The sequence below is a fragment of the Equus przewalskii genome, chromosome 5, assembly GCF_037783145.1.
Source record: "Equus przewalskii isolate Varuska chromosome 5, EquPr2, whole genome shotgun sequence".
NCBI classification, from domain to species: domain Eukaryota; kingdom Metazoa; phylum Chordata; class Mammalia; order Perissodactyla; family Equidae; genus Equus; species Equus przewalskii.
The window spans coordinates 18,541,571-18,569,069 of NC_091835.1; the positions used below are offsets into that span (position 1 = coordinate 18,541,571).

At 43.3% G+C, this 27,499-nt stretch overlaps 1 protein-coding gene across 20 annotated transcripts in view; it reads left to right on the forward strand.

The window, feature by feature from the left end:
• The window catches only part of ARMC9 (armadillo repeat containing 9), a 134,549-nt gene that overhangs the window by 72,540 nt on the left and 34,510 nt on the right, over positions 1–27,499 (forward strand). For all 20 annotated transcript variants that reach the window (XR_011539824.1, XM_070618533.1, XM_070618537.1 and 17 more), the window contains one exon: positions 1,650–1,705. Coding sequence is in view for 19 of the 20 variants with exons in the window: in XM_070618533.1 (XP_070474634.1) it covers positions 1,650–1,705 (56 nt within the window). In the remaining variant the exon portion in view is untranslated. The remainder of the gene's footprint in view (positions 1–1,649; positions 1,706–27,499) is intronic.

Genomic DNA, 27,499 nt, shown 5'->3' on the forward strand with positions numbered 1-27,499 from the left:
AACATATGATCCAGTTATTCCACTGCTGGGTATTTATCCAAAGAACTTGAAAACACAAATGCATAAGGATACTTGCACCCCTATGTTCACTGCAGCTTTATTCACAATAGCCAAGACTTGGAAACAACCTAGGTGCCCATCAAGGGACGAATGGATAAAGAAGATGTGGTATATATACACAATGGAATGTTACTCAGCCATAAGAAAGGAGGAAATCTGGCCATTTGTGACAACAAGGATGGTCCTTGAGGGTATTATGCGAAGTAAAATAAGTCAGGGGAGAAAGTCAAATACCATATGATCTCACTCATAAGTAGAAGATAAAAACAGTGATAGACACACACATAGCAACAGAGATTGGATTGATGGTTACCAGAGAGGAAGGGGGAAGCAAGGAGGGTGAAAGGGTTAGGCACACGTGTGGTGATGGATTATAGTTAGTCTTTGGGTGGTGAGCATGATGTAACCTACACAGAATTCGAAATATATTATGATGTACATCTGAAAGTTATATAATGTTATAATCCAATGTTACTGCTGTAAAAACAAAAATAGAAATTTAAAAAAAATGAAAAGAAAAGAATGGCCTTTGGTTCCTTCTCTCCTCCTACTTCCTGTTTGACTTCCTTTCCTCTTCTCTCAGGCTTTCTTTACTTTCGTGTCATCTGTACAAGAAACAAGTGATAATAAGGAAGATGTAGAAGGATATAGGGATGAGTAAGTCAGGTGCTGTGACCACAGGGACTCACAATCCAGGACAGTGGGTGAGAAAGCTACCCAGCCATCCATTCATTAGTATACATTGATTGTTCGAAAGTGGTGAGTCTATCAGCGTTCTGGATACAATGCCAAGAGTGTTCAGGGAGAGAGAGCTGACCGCTCAGTGAGGGATCAGGAAGGCTTCGTGGAGGAGAAAGTAACCAGCTCTTTGTAATGCCTGCTGTGTCCCTGGCCCTAGGCCGGGTGGTTTAGTTCTGGTGTGTTGTAAGATCTTCCCAACAACCCTGGGAAGTAGGTGATCTGATACCCATTTTGCAGATGAAGGAACAGAGAATCATTCTTTCTCTGATTCCGTTGTGCTACTAATTCATTCGTCCTCCATAAACTCTCTTAAGACCCAGCAATGAACCACGGGAGCCTTCAGGAGCCCTACCTGCTGTGACCACCACCCCTGGCCTCTGTGGGAAAATCATGGGATTTAGAAATAGACTTGATTTGAATCTCAACTCTGTCATTTACTGGAAGTGTGACCACAAATAAGTTCCTTATCCTCTCTGTGCCTCCATTTGCTATTTGCTATAAAACAAGGATAAGAGTCAACAGAGTCTTCGTAAGGACTGAGTGAACTAACACGTGTGGTAGCATCTAGCACAGTGACTGGCAATAATATTAGTTGACTTTCCCTAAATTTCTCTCAAATTATATGTTGGCTTTTAACTTTGCTCATGCTACTACTACTGTGTTCTGATAAAAATGGGGAGATATGTTTAAAATTGCTTAGGGTGATATCAAACTCTGGCTCAAGTGGTGCCAGGAACATGCTCTTTTTGATGTAAGTTAGTTCTCCTTAGGGCGCGCGCAGAGGAGGATTTTGTCGACCGAGGCTTCCAGCTGTGTTTGCACTTGTTCACTGATTTTTCTCTTTATAGAAGAGCTGCTGGATGGTGTTCTTGAATCTGATGATGATGAAGATGAAGACGATGAAGTAAGTTGGAGGCTCTTGACACCACATAAAAAACTTGTGCCAGACTATTCTGAGTCTCTTCCTCGCCTTGAGAAGCTAGTCCAGAAATGGAGATTTTGATCCCTGCTTCATTATTCCTCACAATTCTCTGGGTTGGCTGGAGCTCAGCTGGGTGGTTTTCTGCTGGTCTCGCTTGTGCGTCATGTGGCTATTTTCCATGTCCAAGCTGGCCTTGCGTCCTCCACGGCCTCTCTCCATGTGGCCTTTAGTCACTCAGTGTCTAGCCTGGATGCCCTTATCGGTCGGCAGCTGGGCTCCAAGAGGGAAGAAGTGAAAGCGTCCCATCTTCTTCTGGGCTCAGCAATCTCAGAACATCACTTCTGCTGCATTCTGCTCAGGGTACGTCACAGGACCAGCCCAGACTGGGGATGGCAGTGAGACTCCACTGGCAGGAGGGTTGAGGTGGGGAGGGCTTGTGAGTGGCCATGTCTGAAGACTGCCCCACCGTGGGAGGGTTCGCTGCAGCCAGCACAGAGGTACTGCACTCTGCAGCACTCGGCTTTTATGCGAGGGTGAAAGATAACAGTCCTTGACGTGAGCTCTTTGCTTTGAAGGGGCGTCAGCCTCCCCGATCTTCCTCACAGCTGGGAATGTTGGGCACGGAGGCTCACGGTGAGAATCCCTAGGGTGAGTCCTGGGCTTGTTCTGAGCTGGCAGCACTGACCATGTTACTCTGTTATTTGCATTCCTTTGACATGGGTTTCCTCAGCTGTGAAAAATCTGCTTACCTGGTTTTTTAGAGCATGAAGGTTCTAGTGGGTGAGTCTCATGGAGTGGTTTGGAGAATGGTGACTCATGGGCTGTAGATGAATTTTCAGATAACAAGCTTTTTCATTGTTTTTCCTTCAAACCTAGAAAAAACATACACATTGTCCTCTCTAGTTCTCTGTGGTAATAAATGATTTGCATTCCCTCCATTTTGGGAGGAGCAGTTATTCCTGAAGTGAATGCTGGAAGCTGTATTTTTCTTTGGGGTTGTGGCCTACCAGTTTAAAAGATGTGTAAAAGCCAGATTTTGTTCACTGATGGCACCTCTTGGGGAAGAGAGTTCATTTAAGAGCCGTCCACCAAAGATCTGGCCGTGACTGTCCCCCACGGACTGCCTCCTGCCTGCCGTTTTCCTCCTGGGCTGTAGGTGGCACCAGTGGGTTCTCCTGCTCGCTCAGCCTTGTCCAACAGGCGCAGTTCTGGACCTCAGACAGGGACCCTGGCCAGCGCCTTTCCCAGGCCCCTGCCTCTGCAAAGGTGGATCCAGAGGTGGGGAGACCAGGCTAAGGTCACACAGAGAGTTGACGGCAGTAAAATATGGTTTAGAACAAGGATCAGCAGACTTTTTCTGTAAAGAGGAAGTTAGTAAATATTTAAGGCTTTGCTGGCCACACAGTCTATTTCAGCCACTCAAATCTGCCTCTGTAACGGAAAGTAGCCATGGACAATACATAAGTGGGTGAACGTGGCTGCGTTTCCATGAAACTTTACTTATGGACACCAAAACTTGAATTTTATGTGATTTTCATGTGTCACTAAATTTTTTTTTCAAATATTTAAAAATGTGAAAATCATTTGAAGCTTGCCAGCTTTAGAAAAACAGGCATCTAGGCCTGTGGAGCCTGTGCCAGCCCTGGGAGAGCACCCACTCCATGACTCAGTCCATCTTCCTGGGGCTGTGATAAGGCAGCACCTTGGTGCCTGGCCCTTCAAGACTGTTTTAAATTATATTTTGATTAATAATTTGATTATTAATTAATTAATATCTTAATTATTGAACTACAATAACTTTTTGTCATTGTGTCCAAAAGTTCTCCTCAAGATCTGTTTTTCCCCTTCCTGTGTTACTCCTTGGGGTGTTTTATTTGCTTGGAGTGTTTTGTTTTGTTTTGCTGCTATTAACCCATTTGTTTCTGTATTGCGAGGGAAAATCTATTTGGTTCAGCTGTTCTGTTAATAATGGGAATTCCACTTTGGAAATCTCCCTATGGAAGCAATTATAGACTCAATAAATGAAGAAATATTGAAATATTTTCATTTTCTGGACTTTTTGCTACTCTATGTAGATTTTTCTTTTAAGAGAGTAGTGTTTGAAATTATTTGTTGTGATAACTAGAATTTTCAGAAGATTCCTAGAAGGGGTTTAGTTGGGGAATTATAAGGAAAGGACCTGTGATTTGGGACCAGAACTTGGCTCTTTGTGATGAACTCAGATGAGCAGATCCTGGACTTGCCCTCCTTCGTGATGCTGACAGTACACTGCTGAGTATTAGCAAGGGCTGCCTGGGGGAGATGGAGCATGTCTGTATTTTATTAAGCTTTCCCCAAGGGCAGGTGTTACTTTTAAAATTGCCTTTTAAAATGGAAAAGAAAAAAGAAAGTGAAAGATGCTTAGACTAAAGGAAAATTTCCAAAAATCATTTGAACAGGTCGTACTCTTGTTGGAATGTGGCTGTTGCTCCCAAGGTCACAACTTTGAAGGAGAGAGCAAAATTATTTTGAGGGCCTAAGAGTCATACATCATCTTGCTTAGCAATGTAAAATATTTTTTTAATTTAATATTTAAACCCAAAACACAGATAGTGGAGCCACTGTTTTCAGTTAGCTGCTTAGTGCTCTGAAGATAAAACAGCTCCATTGGGGTGGGGCGCAGCCAGGGTACAGTATGCTTGCTTTGCCTTCCATTGAGCTGAAATCTGTCCACTGGCAACTTCGGCCCCTGGTCCTGCTCTGCTGGAAACTCTCAAGAGGACCCCCGATGCAAAATCTAATTTTTTTCTCTAATTTCTAAAAACGTAATGATTTGTCCCGACGTTTACTTAGTTATGTCTGAATATACATACATTTATATGCCAAAATAAAAAAATTTTAAAGGTAGAGTTAGAAATGTTTTTTTCTGACTTGTAGATTGCCTAGGGTATAATGTCAAATAGAAAAAGGAAATCGCAAAGTAATGTGAACACTATGATTCATTTTCAGAAAAAAACATAGATGCACATCCTTAAGAATTATATATGTGCTTATATATGCGTGTAGCAGAAAGGTGTGGAAAGTTACACCCTCTTTGTTGACACTGGAAATGACAGGGGTAGGGGACAGCTGGGGATGAGGAAGTGTGAGTGAGAGGTGAAGAGAGGCCTTGATCGATGGGACCGAGAGCTGCAGATTCGCCATGTGAGGTGACAATGAAAAGGGCACCCTGGGTTTAGTGGGCCGAGGTCAGTTGCTGAGCAGTTTTGAAGACTGATGGGGCAGAAGCTGAAGTGAGCAGTTGAGGAACAGGTGGGAAGTGAGAGAATGAAGCTGAGACGTACGTACAGCTCTCCCCACAGATCGGCTGTGAGCAAGAGAAGAGCTAGACGGTGGCTAAGTGGGCCTTTCTGTTTTGTTCGTTTTAATCTGAGAGAGACCTAAGCATGTTAAAATGCTGATGGGAAGGGTCCCGTTGAAAGCGAGAGGTTGAACATTCAAGGCAGGGGGAGAGAGAGGGTGGCGTCAGAAGGACGAGTGTTTTCATTATTTTCTAAATGGCTTCTTCTACTCTCTTGGCCCACAAGACCCCAGACCCATTTAAACCTCTAGAGAAATAAAACCATCATTAGATAAGGTTGGACAGTACACACAAGAGAAAGGACAGGTGACAACTACAACTTAAGGGTTCAAACGCATCTCATCCAGTGCTTTGAAGAAATGCATTATCTAATACAATTTAGTTTTATATTAAACATACATAATATGTTCCCAAAGGGCCAGTGATTCCAATGTTCTTACCACAAATGGCTCACGTTTCCTTGTTACGGTTTTAGGTGAGCTTCCTTGTGTCTAGCTCGTAAGTGGCTTTGTAAATGGAGATGAAAGGCTTTTCTATGCTATTCTGGAAGACTGATTTTAAGACAACTATTCTCCCCTCTTAACAAAATAGCTTTAAGTGCCAGGTGAGATCAGCCACGGACGTTTACTTACTGGTTGCCATGTAAGTGACAGTCACATGCTCAGCAATTTCCTTCTCTACAGACTTCTCAAATCAAAGAGTCATTCATTTAATTTATTCAACAAATAGTTGAAGGCCTTGAAATAACATTATTCTGGGAAATAATGGGGAAGGGATGCAAAAGAAATCTAAAAGATTATCTGTGGTTTAAAATACCTCCGAGGGGCTGGCCCCGTGGCCGAGTGGTTAAGTTTGCGCACTCCGCTGCAGGCGGCCCAGTGTTTCATTGGTTCGAATCCTGGGCGCGGACATGGCACTGCTCATCAAACCACGCTGAGGCAGCGTCCCATATGCCACAGCTAGGAGGACCCACAACGAAGAATATACAACTATGTACCGGGGGGCTTTGGGGAAAAAAAGGAAAAACATAAAATCTTTAAAATACCTCCAAGAGTTTAAAATCTAGTTAGGCGAGACAATAATGACCCTGATAATAGCGGCTCACGCTCGTGTAGGTCACCCAGCGCCAGGGACTGTTCTGGGCACCTTGCTGTATCCACTCATCTACTCCTCCCAACAACCCTGTGGTAGGAACTGTTATTATTCCAATTTCACAGTTGGGAAAACATAAACTATGTCCCTTACTGTGTTCACGCAGCCAATAAGTAAGTGATGGAGCTGGGACTCAAACCCAGGTGGTCTGACTCAATAGTCCACACTGCTAACCACTACTCGTGAGACATATGTATACACAGCAAATAATAGAAAAAAATATGAGATCATAGGTTCATGAATGTGATGGAAACAGGAAGTGCTGCAGAAATTCCAAGTACTCAGAGAATACTGGAAGATAGCTGTCTCCACAGGACTTTGCCTAGCCTAGGGTGAAAGGTGAGTGGAATGGATGGATGAAGAGAAGGAAGCCGTCAGGAAAGCAGGAGAGGCATCTTCTAGGGGAAGCAACACAAGCCTTATCCTTTCCTCTCCCCGATGCACATCCACCCCGCCCTCAGTGAACCCACATTAGCAACCTGGTGTGTGTGTATGCTGTCGTACTTTTCTTAGACACACTCAGAGTGCACATATATGTGGACACACATCCATGTATGTTTTGTCACTATTTGTTTCACAAAATGAGATAATAGATATAGATACAAACACATACACACACTATATTCCCTTGTTCTCTTGTTAATATTTTCTGGAAATCCCTCTAAGTGAGCCAGCACAGCAAATTGATTCTTTTTAATGCCATGGATGTACAGTTTTCCAGATTTTTGCTACTTCAAACAATGCTGCAGTAAAGACTTTTGTAAACATGTCCTTATTTACTGGTGCTTTTATTTACTTGGGCTTTTGTCGCTGAGTTGAAGTGCGTCTTGTTTTTAATTGTAATCGATTTTTCCAGATTGCTTTTCAAAAAGGCCATACCAACTCAAATTTGACGAGCAGAGCAGGAGAGGACACTTTCCCCTCATCTCCTAGGGACAGGCACTGTTACTCTTATTTTTGTCAGTCTAATGGTGGCAGGGTGCTCCCTCCAGTGACTGCTTGGCTGTTCATTTTCACTTTGATTGCAGGGATGGCCATTTTCAAGGAACTGGAGAGAGAGTGACAGGAATAGGGCAAGTTTAAATGCCACAACATTGGCTGTTTTTACTGAGAGTGAGCTGGGTTTTTTCTTGAATAAACACTCCTCAGATTGTTGCAAGCCTTTGGTTAATTTCCAGAGTTCTAAAAAAACCTGATTTTGACAATTTTTGCTTCTCCTTGCTTTTATGGAGGCATGGATTTTCAGAAGTTCTGGCTTCACAAGCAGGGCATCCTGCTTGTTGTGCACTTTCCATAGCTCTTTTACCCATGCATCATTTTGCATTTTCATGCATTGATCATTTGGAAAATAATGGTTTTGCAGTTTTTCAGTTCTTCTAAATGTTGCCGTATTTCATTATAAAACATCCCCCCAAAATTGCGTTAGTTAATATCATCACTGATCTCATCAGAAAAGTCTTTCGGTGTGGGAAGCTATCAAGCTCACAGTGGCAGGCACAAGTTTTTTCAAATTCTTATTTTCTCTTGAGAGTTCAAATTTTGTAATTGATAACAGATACTCTCAGTTATTTTCCATGAAGTGACAGGCTCACCTCATTAGTTTTTGAGAAAATGTCTGCCCAGTACCCAAGTCTGAATAACCATAGTTTGTCATTCTTTCAAGTAAAAGTGGTATTCCTTGAAAAAAATGCCTAGTTCAGCTTGCAGCTCAACCTCACAAAGGCTTTTCCTCAAGACCGTCACGTACATGCCATTTTGTTACGCAGAGTGTTAAAAGGACAGGCCTCAAGAGTTGAGATTTAATAAAATGAATTCCTGCTGCTTCATCAAGGACGTTTTAAAATGAAACTCTATCATCTATTTATCTATCCTTCTATCATGTACCTATCCTTTTTCTGACTAGCCATCTGTCTGTCTGTCTGTCTGTCTGTGTATCTGTCTCTCTGTGGTGGAGAATACAGTGACAACTACTAGAATTTGGCAGCACCGCCCTGTGGTTTTACATTCTGTTGCTTTTGCACCATGAGTGCAGATGTCTGTACAGTTGTTCCAGGATACACCATGAAAGTCAATAAAGGTATTCAAACGTTAAATATTTCAGCCAGCATCATTTGTGTTTTGTTGCTAAGCATTTACATAAAAGATCTTTCATGCCTAGTTGCTGTTGATACGGGATGAATACAGTAAGCCAGATAGCAAGTCCAGTCATACCTTTGGAGATGAGGTGTTAACTCAGCATTCATGTTTGCAGCTTAACCTTTAATTCAACAAGCCTCTGTAATTGCTTCTGCTAGCTTTCCATCCAGCAGGCGTTGAGCAGTGTCAACTCTACAAGGCTGTGGTGTATGTTTCTTCAATCAAGGCAACATCATAATTTACCGTTCAAGGTTCTTCAGTGGCTTTGTTTTTTAAATAATTTTGTGAGGGGGAATAATTTTAGATTTACAGAAAAGAATAGTACAGAGTTCCTGTATACCCATCATGCAACATCAGTGACTTTTTAATTTCTAGTTTGAAAAGTTATAAGAAATGAATTTTTAACTTTTAAAGGACTCATCACATCTGTGTTTAAAATACACTCATGCATGACGAGGACACCTGAGAAATGCATCATTAGGCAATTTCATCGTTCTGCAAGCAGCATGGAGTGTACTTACACAAATCTAGGTGGTACAGCCTACAACACACCCAGTGCGGTACTTACCTCCTGGGACCGCTGTCGTACACACAGTTAGTTGTTAACCAAAGTGTTGTTATGAAGCGTATAACTGTATTCAAATCCTTTTTCTTTAAACTATGAATGATTGGTCTCAAAATTACATCTCAACTTAACCGGCGTTTTAATACTATTGAAATATGTTTGGTTATATAAGACACAGTAAAGTAAATTGTTGACATCTGTAAAACTGAGGGGAAGATAGCTTCTGTCATAGTTCCATTTTTTATTTGCAGTTTCCCTCAGCTTGTTTGGAATAGATTCCTCCCTTCCATGAGTCAGAGAACGTTCTGATCAGTCAGTTTCATTTTTTTCAGCATCTTTTCAGGTAAATGGTGCAGCTGTAGGTTGAGAAAGTAGGTCCTCTGATCTCCCCTTTTTAAGCCAATGCTCCATCCTTAAAAAAACAAGAGAAAGATAATTATAAGCAAATTTTCTTTTATTGTCAATCAAATGATTCTTAAATTCTAAAATAATTACAGTTTTAGAGAAAATTTTTAAAATTAGAAAAGAATTTGAAAAATTATAAAAACACTATTGCAAAATAAAACCATAAGTGTGCTTCTAACCTGTTTCTGCATAGGAGCAAGAAAACTTCAAGATTTCAAAATAACGATTTATTGGGTGATAATGAAGTTGTATCAGTTATAGTAGATATAACCAAAGATAGCTGGTAAAACCAGAGTAGAAGTACTGAGAACAAACTTAGTTATGAAAATACACATAATTGTACCCTTAGAAATTTCTAGAAGACACAAGAACACTCAAGTATACATTCTATTAGCTATCAGAGTGTTATCACATATCATGTAGCCTCTAGAAAACTTCACTCTATCATAAGAGGATGAGAGTGAAAAAGGCAAATATTACTAGTAAAATAATTATGTATTATTTTATATTTTATAAATTATAATAAATACATAAATACATGTGATATGTAATAATAATATATTATTGTGAACATAGTTTAGATGGCATAGACCCCTTGAAAATGTCTCAAGGCCTCCAAAGATTCCCCAGACCACATTTTAAGAACCATTAGTTTAAAGTCTTGTTTTGTACAATCTTTATAAATTTGGGTATTAAAACTTACTCTGACTTCTTAAAATAGATTAAGGGGGGTTTTCATCTTTTTCTAGGGGCTGGAATTAGTTTTGTTTTGTTTTATTTTGTCTTATCAGTTCTTCTGCCCCAACCCATTCCACCTGGCCCAGTAGAATATGCACTTATCCTCCTGAGGAAATGAAGCTTGTCAGGTACAGGAAGGAGGGATGGCTGGTGGGTGGGTCTGCAGTTGACCCCCCCAGGTAGCTGCAGTGAACACAGACCCAGTGATCATCTTGTGTGGTTGACTGTGACACAGGAAGGCTAGACCTTTGCTTTGCTTTTTTTTTTTTTTTTACCCATATTTCCTAAAGCATCAATATAGAAATGAGGAGGCTGGGTCTTGTTCTTTTGGGGAAAAAAATTCATATCACTAATTTTCAAGGTAGAACTCAATATGATACTTTTTTTAGACGTCTTTTACCAAGACAAGGCCCTGGGCAGAAGTATTAGTATCCAAAGAAAGGCTGGGCTCAGGCAGTAGAACTGAATCAGTGGCTTTGATAACATCTCAGTATGTTCTGGCATCACTGAGGGATAATTAACGTCACAGACTTGGCACAGCTCCTGGCTCCCATTATTATGAGGATGATCGTCCATATCCCCACTCTTGTCAACGTCAGGCCCACCATGGCTATCTGTAGAAAACCACATTAAGTACTGGTGTTTCTGTACTTGGCGTCCCATCTCTGACTCTGATGAAAGCATGGGTGCCACAGAGGAGCCTTAGATAAGGATATGGCCTCGGGTGTCTTAAAATAGCGTGTATTAATAAAAAAAAGTTGAAGTTCAATAAGGCTAACAGATCAGAAGACAAGTCTTTGAAAAGATAGTTTGTTACAGTTCCCAAGAGATGAGGGCATGCCATGTTCTGGGGGGCCACAAGGGGAAGCACCAGGGTCAGTCAGGAGGCAGAGGGAGAGAAAGGATATGTGGCCAAGAGCCTTTATCGTGGTTTCTGCAGGAAGGAATGAGCGAGGCAGAGTAAGCAGTTTGAATAATTCAATAATAAGCTAGTTTAAATAATTTCACTGTGCTCTAGGGCATAGGGACTGTCCCTGGTTGTCTGGCACCTGGCCCTGGGGTGATTAGGGCAAGTGGCTAATGGCCTAGAGTGTGAAGGCCTGATCTGGGAGGTGGCTGGGGTGTGGGCTCTGGATTGGTTGGCTTGCATTTGAAAGGTGTGCTCACAGGTGAATTGTTTACTATCTCTAGGAAGTGACTTGCCCTGGAGAGGCAGTCCAGGGTCACCAAGGCCCCAGATGTCAAAGCATCCAAATAGAAAAAATAAAAGACGTGGTTAATACACGAGGCTTCTACAGCCTGGCCCCACTGGCCTCATCTCTCTCTTCTTCTGGAAATGGACTCTCCAAGCATGAAGGAGCTCCAGGGACCTTGCATAATCTTAAACCTTCCCTGCTATTTTTCCCACTTCCTTCATCCCACCGTTGTTGCTGCCTGGGTTCCAGGGCTGGGATGACTACTGTCATCATCATAGCTGTCATCTGGTCATAAGATTCACATTGATTCCCTTTGTATTCACCCCAACTGATAAAAGCCAAAGTCTTTTAAAAGGAACTTTTAAAACTAGAGGAAGAAACTTAGCAAATAGATTAGAGCTGTTAGGTTCCATGTCTCAGGTGCCAAGAGGGTGGCCCCCCATGCTGAGGACTGGCGTGAGCCAAGAGCACAGCCCTGACACCAACCAGGGATGGTTCACTTTGGCTTCAGCCTGGGGTGTGCGAAGGGGGAGGATGGGAAACAGAGCTGGAAGGTGATTTGGAGCCAGGCTGCAGAAAATGGAGAACCACTGAATATTTGTGGGCCCAAGAGGGGCGTGAACAGAGCTGTGCCTTAGAAAGATTGTTCCGGCGTCAGTGTTCAAGTTAACTGGAGATCCAGAAAGCTTAGAGTTACATAACGGCCTGTATCTTCTGAGTGTTTACTGTGTTTTTACTGTGGGTCAAGAGCTTTACAAGCTTTCTGCCATTGATTCTTCATACCCCCTCTGTCAAGTAGGTTCTATTATTAGCCCTGTTTATTGGATGGGAAAACCAGAGTTTAGAGAGGCTCAGAAACTTGCTCAAAGTTACACAGACAGTAATTGATGGAACTGAGGTTTAAACCCGGGCTGGTGTGAGAGCCTGTGTGCCTGACCTCCTTTCTGCCGCCTGCTTCAGTGGGGAGTGATGCTAAACTTGGCTGATGGCAGGGGCTTATCCTGCAGGGAGCGCTCCTGGAGGAAGAGCCGGCAGGAGTTGGCTGACTAACAGGGCGTGTCATGAGGAACCAGAGCCTGGAACTTTGAACCCTAAATAGCTGGGAGGATGGTGATGCCTTTAACAAAAATGGGGAATCCAGGCTTAGGGGTGGGGGGCATAGCATATATAGGGTGAAACTTGGTTTCGTACGGGGAGGCACATGCCGTTATCTGGCTAGAACGGAAAATGATGGGGCCTAGAACTAGCTTCTAACCAGGCTTCCTTCACGTGACCTTGCATTCTACAGACAAAGGCATTGTTGAGTGCCTGGGCCACGACCTCCTCTCTCTTTGACCACCTTCATACATAGCCTGTGAGATAGTGGACCCACCTGAAGCTGCTTCAGAGTACCAGTCCGAAGAGCCGACAGCAGCGGCTCTCCATGAGTCGCCTGCGATGGGTCAGCCCTGTGGTCAGCTTGGTTGGCGTGATCAGATACCCGTCTAATTCCCTGTTACCTAATTAGCAAACAAACATCTGTATTATGTCTGTAATAGTTGTCGGGCCTTTCCGTTATTCAACCAAGTCAATAAAGGAGCCAGTGTTTCCCAATTAAGGTTTTTGCTTTTTTATGGTTCTAAATTCACTTATTTCTGTAACACGGCTCCTGTGCTCTCAAACCTTGGCTGGCATGAACCAACCAACAGGCTGACTCATGGCTTCTGCCCTCATTTCCACTCTGGTTTCTATGGAAATAGACATCAGATGGCTCCAAACAAGGTGAGGGCTCAGAGACACCTCATGATTTTGAGGCATTTACAAACCCTATTTGTCCAACATCTGTTTCCATAGAAACAGATGCAGAAAAGGTTAACCAGTGCTCTACAGTAAACTTTTTTTTCTCTTATCAATTTTTTTTACAGATATCAAAGCACTGTGTGCCTTTTTCCTGTTATCACAGATTTTTGGAATAATGGTACATTTTACATAGTGAGGCATGTATTTTTCTAATTTTGACCTATTTGATAAATCCTTATACTTAAATGCATTCTACATTATTTCATTTTACAATTTTTATTTAATAAATAAACTTGTTTCTACTTACCCAATCAAATCAAATCAAATCACTGTGGCATTCAAAGATGAAATACTTAGTGTCTTAGGTCTGGGAATGTGACTAGAGAAAAAATTGTGTGTGACCTGCCATCCTTCCCAATTTTAGAATTCAAGACATCCGTGCGCCAGGTGGTACCCAAAACCTGTGCTTGCATCACTGTGACTTGGTTGTAAGGGCTCAGGGTCTGTTTGAGTCAAATTGTATCTAAATTCTGTATGCTGCATATCTTATATAAAACATGGAATATGCCTGCTATATAAAGCATAGAAATAGAAGCAATTTTTGGTTTATAGTGAGCAAAATGAGCAGTGCACCACACTCAATGTTGTAGAATGACAAGAACTGCAAAATTGACAGACCTTCTTTAAGCAGTTGTTAGGCGTGGTGTATTAAACTTAAGCTATAATCTGCTGCCGAGAGTACTCAAATATATGTAGGTCAGATCTTTAAAGGCAAAAGCAGAGTGAGTTCACTTGAAATAGAAGAAGCCAGAAGCAAAGTGAAAGTTAACGTTGCTAAAGAGAATTAGTTATGCAACTCATTTAGCAGCCGATTGTGTGCTTTTTGGCATTTATTTTGATACTATCTTTCATGATTGATTCATCTTTTTTTAGCTGCTGTTTATTCACACTGCCTTTTATTCTCCACTAGTGAACTGTAAGTACCACCGGGGCAGGGACAGTGTCAGCTTTGTTCTCCAGGGCACCCCCACTGCCTCGCACAGCATGTGGCACACTGGCTATTGGATAGGCGTTCACTGAGTGAGTGAATGCTCACAGCAGACTGTTGCGCAGGAGCTCTGATAGTTTCTCTCTGCAGAGAACTCCTCCAGAGGAATGTAATCAGGCAGATTCCCTGATCCAGGCCTCAGAGAATCGTCACAAAGTGCACACAGCTGTGTAACCACCCCCCACCCCACGTCATTAGGGCCGACATCTCGGAAGCCCCCTCGAGATCTCACTCTGCTTTTGAAGTTTGTCAGTGGACTCATACAGTATGACGCACTCTGAGGGGGGCTCGTTTGCTCAGTGTCATGCTTGTGAGTCTACAGACCACCCCAAATCTTGTGGATTAAAACAGCAGTTTTCCTCCCCATTCTGTGTTAGCTGGGCAGGCCCTCGGCTGCTTGCACCTGGACCCACCCCTGCGGCTGCATTTGGCTGGAAGTCAGCTGGGCAGGCGGGTCGAACGAAGGTGGTCTCCCTTACAGGCTGGCGGTTGGCACCGCTGGCTGCAGGGCCTGTCCCCCTCCACGTGACCTCTCTTTTCCATGGAGTTTGCTGGGCATCTTCACGGCATGGTTGTCGCCCATTTCCAGGAGGGCGAGGCAGAAGCTGCCAGGCCTCTTGAGGCCAACGCTCTGGAACCCTCAGAGCCTCCCTTCTCCTACATCCTACTGGTCAAGGTCATGGCCAGCTCAGACCAGAGGGGTCAGGGGAATAGACTCCCCCTCGGCATGAGCGGCTGGCAAAGCACGTTGCAAAGGGTGTACTTGCTGGGGTGGGAGGAGTTGGTGTCTGTTAAACAACCCACCACAGTGAGGTTCATCTTAGAACAGACCATTTCAAGATAGCCTTCGTGTACAAAACAAAATAACACTTTATGGTTTCCCAGACACACCTCCAAAATTGACGATAAACTAAGAAAGGAGCTCCCACCAAAGTTAGAGTTTTAGCAATCTAAATTGACTTTTCTTATCTTCGAAACCTTACCAAATGGGAAAAGCCAACTCCTGTTTCAGCCTGAATCTCATAGTATACTAGCCTTACTAGGGTTTACCCTCAGCTCTTTTTAAATTTTTTTTTTTTACGTTTTATTTTTCCTTCTTCTCTCCAAAGCCCCCCAGTACATAGTTGCATATTTTCGTTGTGGCTCCTTCTAGTTGTGGCATGTGGGACGCCGCCTCAGCATGGCCTGATGAGCGGCACCGTGTCTGCACCCAGGATCCGAACCGGTGAAACCCCAGGCTGCCAAAGGGGAGCGCGCACTTAACCACTCGGCCACAGGGCCAGCCCCATCCCCTCAGCTCTTAATTTCAGGAACTTAATTTTTTTCTAACAACCAGACAGTAGTGTTGTAAGGAGTAAGTGAAAGGTCTGCGTGAAGTCTGAGCAGAGTGCGGGTGTAGACAATCCGTGTGCTGTCACTGGCGGCTCTTCTGCTTCTTTCTGCTTCACACAAGTGATTAAGCTCCAGGAATCTTAGAAAAACTGGCTTGGCAAGAATTCATCTATTTAACAGATATCTCTCCAGCACCTCTTATATGCCAAGGACTGTTCTGTATCCTTACTGATTTTCCCGTCTACTTATTCTACCGGTGACTGAGGGAGGAATATAGAAATCTCCGATTATAACTAGATTTGCCTATTTTTCCTTTCAATCCTATCAGTTTTGCTTCATCTATTTTGAAGTTCGTTTGTTTTAAGCATATATATTTGTACTTGTTCTGTCATCCCACAGCGCTGAGCCCTTTGTCATTGTGACATATCCTCTTTGTCTCTAGTGACGTTCCTAGTGTACTGTGTCTGTCTGATATTAATGTAGCCGCTCCAGCTCTCTTACGCTTACGTTTACATGGTGTATTTTTTTCTTTTCTTTTACTTTCAGCGTTATGTGTCTTTGAATTTAAAGTGCTTCTCAGGTAGACGGGCTATAGCTGGATTGTGCTTTTTTATCCAATCTCTGCCATTAATTGGAGTGTTTACTGCATTCCTTTTTTAAAGTTTTATTGAGATACGCCATAAAATTCATCTGTTTTAAGTGTACAATTCAGTGATTTTTAGTAAATTTCCAGAGTTGCCCTATCATCCCCACAATTCAATTTTAGAACATTTCCATCAGCCTAAAAGGGTCACTTATGCCCGTTTATGGTCCATCCCTGTCCACCCTCCCCTTCTCCCCAGGCAGCCACCAATCTGCTTTCCGTCTCTGTGGGTTTGCCTTTCCCCGACATTTCACACAGTAGGTAGCCTTTTGCATCTGCTGGCTTTCACTGAGTATGATGTTTTCGAAGTGTAACCATATTATAGAAAGTAACAGTGGTTCGTTTCTTTGTATTGCTGAATAGTATTCCATTATATGGATATACCACTTTTTGTTTATCCGTTTGCTGGTTGATAGACATTTGCGTTGTTTCTACTGTTTTTGGCTATTATAACTTAAGGCTGCTATAAACATTTGTGTACAAGTCTTTGTGTGGTCATATGTTTTCATTTCTCTTGAGTAGTTACCCAAGAGTGGAATTCCTGGGTCGTATGGCAAATTTGTGTTTGACATTTAAAGGAATGGACAAACTGTGTTCCAAATTGGCCATACCCATTTTTACACTCCCACCAGTGTGAGGGTTCCAATTTCTCCATATCCTTGCCAGTGTTTGTCATTGTCTGTTGTTTTAATTCTAGCCATCCTCCTGGGTGTGAAGTGATACTACATTCTGTTTTTTATTTGCATTTCCCTAATAACTAAGGATACTGAGCATCTTTCCATGTGCTGGTTAGCTGTTAGTTTCTAGGGCTGCTGTAACAAAGTGCTACAAACTGGGGCGCTTAAACAACAGAGATTTATTGTCTCACAGTTCTGGAAGCTTGAAGTCCAAAATTAAGGTGTCCGCAGGACCATGCTCTCTCAAGGCTCTAGGAGAGAATCTGTTCTTTTTAAAAAAAATTTTTTTAATTTTTTAATTTTCTTCTCCGCAAAGCCCCCAAGTACATAGTTGTATATTCTAGTTGTGAGTGCCTCCGGTTGTGCTATGTGGGGACGCCACCTCAGCATAGCCTGACGAGCGGTGCCATGTCCACGCCCCGGATCCAAACCACTGAAACCCCGGGCTGCCGAATCGGAGCTCGTGAACTCAACCGCTCGGCCACGGGGCCGGCCCTGAGAATCTGTTGTATGCCTTTCTCTTAGCTCCCAGTGTTGCTGGAAGTCCTTGGCATTCCTTGGCTTTTAGCTACATAACTCCAATCTCTGCCTCCCTTGTCACATGGCATTCTTACCTAGTGAGTCTTTGCGTCATCTTCTTCTAAGGACACCAGTCATATTGGATTAAGGGCCCACCCTACTCCAGTATGACCTCATCTTAGCTAATTACATCTGCAACAACCCTATTTCCAATTAAAGTCACAGTCTCAGGTACTGGGGGTTAGGACTTCAACGTATCTTTGGGGGATACACAATTCAACCTCTAACGCTAGCCCCTTAGATATCTTCTTGGGAAATATCTATTCAAATCTTTTGCCCATTTTTTAAGTTGGGTTGTTTGTCTTCTTATTGAGTTGTGAGAGTTCCTTATATATTCTAGATACAAGTTTTTTTTCTGATATGTGACTTGCAAATATTTTCTCCCAAGGTGTGGCTTGTCTTTTCATTTTCTTAACAGCATCTTTTGGAGCACAGAAGTTTTTTATTTTAATGAAGTCTAATTTATCTTTTTTTTTTTTTTCTGGTTTGTGCTTCTGTTGTTCTGTCTAAGAACTCTTTGCCCAACCCAGAGTTTATCAACTTTGGCACTATTGACATTTTGGGCCAGATTATTCTTTGTTGTGGGGGCTCTCCTGTGTGTTGTAGGATGTTTAACAACGTCTCTGGCCTCTGCCCATTAGATTCCAATACTATCCACCCTACTCCAAAGTTGTGACAACGAAAAATGTTTCCAGACATTGCTCAATGTCCCCTGAGAAGCAAGGTCACCCCCAGTTGAAAACCATTGGCCTAAACCAATGTTGCAAAGATTTTCTCCTATGTTTCCCTCTACGAGTTTTATAGCTTTAGCTCTTACATTGAGATCTAGGACCATTTTTAGTTCATATTTGTATGTGGTGTGAGGTACAGATCTAAATATATCTTTTTGCATGTGAATATCCAGTTGCCCCAGTACCATTTGTTGAAAAGACTATGCTTTGACCCATTGAATTACTTTGTCAAATTGCACCTCTGTAAAAAAAATTGACCATAAATTTAAGCGTTTATTTCTGGACTTATTTCTGTTCACTTGGTCTATATGTCTATGTTTATGCTGGTATACATTATCTCAGTTTTTAAAATCTGGAATTGTCTTTATTTTACCTTCGTTTTTGAAAGATAGTTTCACTGGATATAGACCTCTTGGTCAATGGGTTTTTCTGTAACACTTTGAATATGCGATTCTATTATCTTCTGACTTCCATTGTTTCTCATGAGAAGCCAGCTATTAATTATATCATTTATCGTTGTTTCCCTGTAGATGACAAGTTGTTTTTCCCTTGTTACTGAAGATTTTCTCTTTATCTTTGGCTCCCAGCAATTTGCTTATGATGTGCCTAGGTGTGGTTTTCTTTGTAGCTATCCTTTTTAGGGTTCATTGAGTTTCTTGGTTTATAAGTCACAGCTTTTCACCAATTGGAGAAGTGTTCAGCTGATATTTATTTAAGTATTTTTTCTGCCCCTTTCTCTCTCTCCTCTCCCCCTAGAAATCCATTTACATATATGGTCATGCACCACATAACGACGTTTTGGTCAATGATGGACCACACATATGACAGTAGTCCCATAGAATTATAGGTACGTAGTAGCTATGCTATCTACGTTTGTCTAAGTATACTTTATGTTTGCACAACAATGAAATCACCTAACAATGCATTTCTTAGAACGTACTCCTGTCGTTAAGCAATGAATGACTGTATATTACAATACTTGATATTGTCTAGCGGATCTCTGAGGCTTGCTTTCTTTTTCTTCAGTGTTTTATCTCTCTGTTCTTTGAGCCAGATACTTTCTATTGATCCGTCTTCCCGTTAACTGACTCATCTGTAATGTCACATCTACTGTTGAGTCCTTCCACTGAATTTTTCCTTTCAGTTGTTGTACTTTTGAGCTCTAGAATTCTCATTTGGTTCCTTTTTGTCGTGTCCTTTTCCTTGTCAAAATTTCCTGTTTTTCACTCATTTTTAGTATATTTTTTGTTAACTCTTGAGCACATTTTTCTTTAATTCTTTAAACATTTTTATAATAGCTGCTTTTTGAAGTCTTTGCTAAATCCATCATCTGGGCTGCTTAAAGTTCGTTCTGTTGGCTGCTTTATTTTTCCTGAGTATTGGTCACATTTTTCTGCTTCTTTGCTGTGTCAAGTAATGCCTTTGGTTGAAAGCAGGCGCTTTAGATAATACGTTATAGTGGTGCTGAATGATATTTTGTTCTCCTAAGTATTGTTGCTTTGTTTTACTAAGCAGTTAACTGGCCCGGTCACTGACTGTGAGATCTCTCTCCGCTGTGGTATGCACAGTGGTCTCTCTGCTTAGTATTTCCCTTGCCCCAGATGTCTCCCTGCATAGCTTAACTGTCAGTCAGAGATGTGGGCAGAGATTATGTTTGCATGCCTCCAGTCAGTAAAGTTTCCACCTTATGCCACTTGAGCTGTGTGTAGGTTGAGGAATGCATTTAAAAGCACAGAAAATTTGCAAGTTCCCCCAAGCTTTTAATTTTTTCTGGCCCCTGGGGTTTTCTGCATGCATCTGTAGTTTAGCAATCAATTGAGGATGCATGAGATGTTATCATCTCAGTCCTTCTATGGTTCCCTTGCTTCCAGATAGCCTCCTTCAACTCCTAGTGCTCTGCTACTTGCCCTCTGCCAAATCCACGCCTTCAGCCAGGTCAAACTGCAGGTTTTCACTGCCTGAAGCAGACGAGAGCTCCCGCAGGCAAGCAGGCCATAAATGCACCATTCTTACCCAGTTGCAGTGGCAGTTTCCCGATGAGCAAACTCTTCTCAAGTTGTTGCCTGCCATTGATCATTTCCCAGTGTCCTGAAAGGATTGATTTTAATAATTTGTCATGTTTTAATAACGTGATTTTAATCATGATTCGTCACGTCGCACTTGATTTCTGTGGAGGGGAATTGCCTGATCTGCTCACGTTCCTATTACCTGAAGTCGTCAGGCACTGTTCTAGGCCGTAGGGATGGAGCAGTAAGCAAAATGGATGTTCTCTTGGCATGAACAAAAACTGTGAGGTTAGTAAGTTGCCTGCTCGTCCCAGGACGGGTACTCTTTTAACTGCTAAGTGACCCGTAATTGTTCCTTCTCCCTCACACTTTGTCATCATCTTCCAGACACTGTGGCTCATCATTTTGAAAGCCGCTTTCCTCCTCCCCTTCATTTCCTTTTTGGCTCCGCATCCTGGCTTAAGCCTTGTCTCCCCTCCCTACTGACTGCCCAGCCTCAGTCTCTTCCCTTCCCTGCCTGTCCTGCATGTCGCCACCAGACCATCTTCCTTAAAGCAGGGCTTGGGGCATGCAGGGGCACGGTCATTTAATTTTTAAATTGGGGAACATTTTAAATGTTCCGGAAAGTACAGAAAATAATGTAACAGATAGCTGTGGATCTGTCCTTCATCCCTCTCCCCTCCCCGCTCCCCAGAATTAACCACTACCCTGAAGCTAGTGTATAAAATTCCACAGAGAAGGGGGCAGGCCCAGTGGCATAGTGGTTGAGTTTGCACGCCCCACTTCACCAGTTCGGATCCTGGGCATGGACCTACACACTACTCATCAAGCCATGCTGTGGTGGCATCTCACATAAAAGAACTAGAAGGACTTACAACTATGATATATAATGATATACCAGGGCTTTGGGGAGGAAAAAAAAAAAAGAGGAAGATTGGCAACAGATGTTAGCTCAGGGTCAATCTTCCTCACCAAAAAAAAGCATAAAAAAAAAGATAAGACTAACTATATAAAAAAAATTCCACAGAGGATTTTGTGCTTTTATAATATCTTTATGTTTCCATAAACAATATACAATCTTGTTTTAAGGTTTTAACTTTACGTAAATTGGTATAATAGTGTATAAATCATTTACCAACTTGCTTTTTTCATTCAACATTATGAGTAAGAGATTTATTCATACCAGTACATGCCGCCCGAGTTCATCCATTAACCTGCTGTATGGTATCCATTCCTTTCCAAGGGGCAGCAGGTTGTTCCTGTGTTTTCCACAGTGCAGCAAAGGGCTTCCTAGTCAGTGTTTCCTTGTACACGCGTTTGAGCTCTTCTCTGAAGCACACATCTAGACCTTGAATTGCCAAGTCATGGGTGTGAGGGTCTCATCTTTACCAGATACTGCCAAATTGCTCTCCAAAGTGGCCGAACCCACTTACACTTTCACAGATCCCTTTTAAAAACATTTCTGTGCTGCCCATCACCGAATAAACTGGAGTTGCTAACAATAATGTTCGAGCTGCACTCACTGAGACCCCATCTGCCTTTATGTTTCTTCCACATTACTAGCTTTGTTTCTCCATCCGTAAAAATAAGGATAAATAATCATTACAGAATTGTTGCAAGATCACTGAGTTAATCTGTGGCACATAATGGACACACACAAAAAATGACAGTTTCTTTTCCTTCCTTTCTGTCCATGAAGTATCCACTGGCTGCTGCTTCTGGAGCTATGCAGAAGACGTCTACTCCAGAAAAGCTGCAGAGGGGGAGGCATGTTAAAGCCAAGGCTGGGAGACTGTCTTGATCCCTGATGGATGCCTCCTTGGCAGGTCGGCTTATTGCTGCAGCTCGCTGGGGTCTTGGATCAATTCTTGTCTTGTGTCATGTGTGCATTGGAGCATGTGTGCTGTCCATGACCTCATTCCAAGTCCATAGTGACAGAGAACAGACGGGGCCAAGCACAGAAGCTTCTCTGGAACCCCCTCCCCAGAGACCCTAGGAAATTACAAATACTTGCTGAATGTGGACACAGTGAGAGGCTGGAACTGAATACTGAAAAAGTGGTTCAGTCAGCAGACTGCCTGGGTTCGAGTCTTGCCCCACCACTTAGCAGTTGTGTGGCCTTGGGAAAGTTGGTTAGCCTCTGTAGGCCTCGGTGTCCTCATCTGTAAAGGAAGAATATTAACACCCATTTCATCAGCTGGTTGTGAGGATCAAATGAAATAACCCCTGTAAAGTGCTGGCACAGGCTCAGTGCATGTTAGCTGGGTTAACATTATCATCGTGATTTGGAGGCAGACTGGCTTCATGCAAACCAAAGTCCACTGGAGTCGACGTTCCGCATGTGTTGCCTGGCCAGAGCTAGCGCAAGGCCTGTGGGTAGTCAGGATAGAGCTGAGGGGCAGAGCAGGGAGAAGTTCCTGAAAAACCACATTCAGATTTTCCCCACCCCCGGGGAGCTTGAGAAACACTGACCAATTCTTACTGTTCACATCTCCGTCATCTAGATTCTATGAGGGGTTTGAGGTTCATCTGAGCGTTATTTCAGACATATGCCGTTGATTGAAAAATGGTTTTTCCTTAAGCCATTCTTGCTGACATGTAAGACAATACTTTCGTTGTGTCAGGAGTGTGTTTCCAGTTCTGAGGGGGTGGTTTCTTGTTAGCTAGCCCCGCCCCTACTCTCTTACTGAGTTGGGGGGCACACCCCGACTTGGTCACAGATCTGTTGCGCCCCTGAGCCCCCATCTCCTGAGCACGCTCATATGAGCCATGACTGAGGTTGCCCTCGCCCTCCTGTCTGTGTGAGGTGTAGTGTCTCGACGCCGCTCTGATGTTGGCTTCCTCTCCCTCTGTTGCACAAAAGCTTTCCACTGTCTCTACTTCCCGTCCTGTCGAGCCTCGAGCCTCCACGTCTCCCCCGATTCTGTGTGTTACATATTTTAATAAGCTCTGCCTCTCACAGAGTGACTTTGCCATCATCTCCATATATCTTGCTATTTTCACTTAGACTTCAGGGAAAGTTTAAGCAAGCAAATTGAGCAGCTAAGGCAATGGATTCGAAGAAGCGGGGAAGTAAAGGGTGTTGGGCTGTCTCTGGTTTCTATCATGTGATTCATCAGTGAACTGGGCAGGTTGGTAGACAAGCCGTCATTATCCTAGGATGCATTTTGCGAATGGGGAAGTTTAGGACAACTTCTCAGCGACGTGATGAGCCCTCCAGGATTCAGAAGCTGCTTCCCTCTGCAGTCCTGGGCACACGCTTGAGAAGAAAGCTCAAAAATGGGAAAGGTCCATTCCACTCGAGGAAATATGCTGAATACACAGCCTGCCTGGTCACCTCGGTCCACCCTTTCTCTCCCACGTGGACTGCTTTCCCCGTATGTTTTACAAAGAGTGAGATTTACAATTCAGTGCTCTGAGTGGTGTCTCAAGTTTAAACTGCTGGTAGAAGTCTTAGAAGGATTTCAAGTGGAAAACACACTTAATACTTTCACTTGTCATATGTAAAACCGCTTGAATGCATTCTGCTCTCTGCATTATATCGGTTAAGAATCTAAGTTTTCAAATGCATTTAGTGGTCAACCTTAGTTTTGTTTTCAGGCCTATTGCTTCGAATCTGGTTTGTCTGGAGTATTATGTATCTAAAGCCTCCAGTTAAGAATCTTGTAGTGTCATAAGGTCACCGAGCTGCCGTGGGGAAGCTTCGTAGTAGAACATCTAAATCCATCTCAGCTCAAGTGCCTTTTTTATGAGGCATTCTTAATTTCTTGAAGTAATCAGTTATCACTAACTCTGCCTTTGGTAATCTGATGCATTCTGCTGAAGTACATAAAGACCAGTAATTTTAGTAAAATTCCTCCCAACAATGGTATTTAAAGCCTACCCTAAGCAGGCATTTATTCCTGAAGCATTTCCTTAACCACCTCCTCCTTCCCTCACATAGGAGATTTCAAAATATGTTTCACTTGGAATTCACGAGCGGCTCAGAAAAGTTGGTGGGTGTGGCTGATGCTGTGTTTTCACACGGTGTGTTCTGGCACTGGGGCATTGATTGCCACACTCGGCTGCTCGCACTTGAATGAAGCAAGTAAAATTCTTCCGACTCAAATTGGAGGAAACTAATGGAAAGTAGTTCCCTCTCTCCCAGAGAGAATGCTTAAGCTGTAATTATCATTCAGTGTCTCCTAGGTTCGCCCATTTCGAAAAGTTCTTATACATCCTCAGCTGTTAATCTACTTGGCACCAACTGAAAAAGTGGAACAAGTGCCCTGCTATCAGCAAGCATCATTTTTGGTCGGCTCTCTGCTTACATTTCCCACCGCATCTAGTGGTTTCCTCTGCCTTCGGGAATCTCCCTCTGCGCATAGTTTCCCAAGTGTTGCTGGAAACGGATTGAATAGTATTGAATTCAGCTCTTGCTTCTCTTTGTTAAATTGCACTTTCCAACACAACTGGTCCAGCTCATTTTACTGTTGCCCTTTACATTCCAGCGGTCCTAACCATGCCTCCAATTCCTTTTCGCAGAAGTTAGTCTTTCTTAGAAAAACTATGACGGCAACTTGTTTATATCTATACAGTATATCACTTTGCAAAATCAGAGAACTTAAGAAGTTTCCTCAGTCAGCAAGTCATCATTTTAAAGGAGGCAGCAAGATGATTTTATATGGTGGGTGGAGAAACTGAGGCACTGGCAACATTCGCATCTTTCTGAATTAGAGCCTCGGTACAAAACTATCAATTTAATAATGATTTTCACATCCATTTTCTTACATTTATGCATTTTACATTAACGTAATATTTTTGCAGGCACCAGTAGTATTTACCTGCATGTTGCCACTAGAGAGACTGTGGCAGAGGAAGCAGATGCCCCAGGTTGTGAGCAGATCAGCTGTGTGGCCGGGTTCTTCCTCTGGCCCCACACTCAGGTCGTAAACTGCAATTCGAGTTAACTTTTATTAAAGGATTGTACATATCAGGAACCGAATGCAGAAACTGCCCTGTGTTTTTGGAGGTTAGGGAAGGCCTATCACTTACCAGTGGTAGATCCTAGAAAGTATTAGTACCTTTAATAAAAAACAGCTTCAACTTGTTTTGACTAAAAATACCAAATTGACTAAATATTTCAATGAATCTCTTACTGACTTGTTTTTGAAAAGTTAATAAATCAAGCTTTAACTCGGGATCGAGGAGGGGTTTGCTGGTTTGGATACGTATGAGCTGATTTGCAAGTGGATGTCTCGCCTGTGTACTGTTGTCCAGGGAAGAAATGCTGTTGCTGTTATGGACTGAGGTTGGCCATTGACTATTTTTCATTGAAAATGGAATGTGGACATTTGCTTTGTCCTTAACGTTTCATATTCCACCCTGGCGGGGGAGTGGTGTATCACCAATACCATCGTGAAACTGTGATTCATGTGCCCATTTCCAGCTGGTGCCTCCAGGGCGTCGTTCCCTGGAAGAGATGAAATACTTGCCCCCTCTCCAGGGCTCCCCGCCCCTCACTATGAGCACAGAGCCTGCTGCTTTTGTTCACAAGGAGCAGACATTTTCCTAGACCCATCATATAATATGCATACTATTTGATCACTAAGATATTGGTATTTTAGTAAACTAACCTCTAAGCCAAGGCAGCAGTATACATCTTACCTGGCTGTCCCAGAGCTGACCTCGGGGAGGGCCTTATAGGTAGCATTACCCTTAAGGAACCCCGAGTGAAATTTCAGGATGGTGAGTAGGCTGGCACTTGGCAGAGCTGCTGGCGCAGGGGAAGCAGCAGGAGGAGAAGGTAGCTGCCCTTGCTGTGGACAATGAGTCAGGGCTAGGGCTTAGATTGACCGTGAACCTGGTGTTCCGGGTTTGACAAGCGTGGATTCTCCATTTGTGATTAGACGGGACGGGAAGAGGATGGATAAGGCCGTGGGCTCCGCGGTGCTGCTGCAGCCCTGCCCTTCACTCTGTCTACCCTGGAGCTCAGTCTTGGCCAGGCACCAGGGACCCTGGGCCCTCAGAAGACTCGGTCAGTCCAGCCCGTGGCTCCTCAGAAACAGGCTTCTCTGCAGGGCCCGAAGTGGCCAGAAAGATCTGGGCAGAAAGGGGCTGCCCTGTGCTTAGAGTCCAGACTCCTGCGTCAAAGCCAGGCTATCACTGTGGACTTGTCACTTCTCTGGGGCTAGGTGTCCACACCAGACAAAATAGCTATAAAAAAAGGAATCTACGAGGAGTCATTGTGAGAGTTTAGAGGTAAAGTGCTATGGAAATGCAAGGTGGGCTCCTCAAGACTTCTTTGATGAGAAGGCATCAAAGAAACGCTCCCAGATGTAGGCTGAGGCGGATGACATCTCAGCAGCCTGTGCTGCGAGTAAGACAGCGCTCATCGTTAGAAGAGCTCTGGCTTGATCTCGACCTGCCTCATAGGCTGCAGGTTTTGGTCTGCCTTTGGGGACCACCTAGAATAAGTCAAATCCCGTTTCCTTGAGACAGCCCATCCTGGGTGACAGTGTCTGTGATGGTAGATGGCGCTGACCATGTGCCGAAGAGAGCCGGGGAGACAGGGCTGCTCCCCTGCAGCTGCCTGCCCAGAGGCAGTCCTCCGGGGAATTTGAGCTTTCAGAGCCCTTGGAAACTGACTCAGGTAAATCAAATTCACAAGAGACTGGGGCATCCAGAATGACTGGAAATTAATTTGAAAATGGGGACAGGGTACTCAGGTTTGCTAGAATAAAGCTTTCTCTTCCTGTTGACAAGTTTAAGGAGCCAAATTACAGATTGTTGGGAGGGGAAGGATTGGTTAGATGAACTCAGGGACCATTGTCACCAAGGCATGGCAGCCTGGGGTACCCCTCCACCCAGACTGGACCGGCAGTTGGACTGCCAGCTTCCTCCAGGGCCCTCCCTCCCGCTTTCTCACTCGGAGCAGGCCAGCTTCCTTCATGCGGACACGTTCTTTCTTTAGTTATTCCATCAGTTGCATCTGGTCTGTGTGGTATTGATCTTGTAAGCTAACCTGCGGAGGACGGTTGCTCTCCACAGGCCTGGCCGAGGTGGGGACGCAGGCCGCAGCGTCCCCGTTCTCACGCGTGCTGCTCAGCTGGCATCTGGTCAGACGCAGGCTCGTGATGTCTCATGTTTGCTGTTGCTTTACCTTTAACTCTTCTCCCATTTTTTATATTTGAAAACCTTTTGTTTTGAGGTAATTGTAGATTCACATGCAGTCATTAGAAATAATACAGAAAAATCCTATATACCCTTTACCCAGTTCTATCCAGTGATAATATCTTGCAAAACTACGATAGATTATCACAACTGGATATTAATATTATGTTCAAAATCCAGAAGATTTCTGCTACACAGGATCCCTTTTATAGCCATACTCACTTCCCTCCCACCCCCATTTCCTCCTTCACTCCTGGCAGGCGCCGATCTGTTCTCCATTTCCATAATTTTGTCACT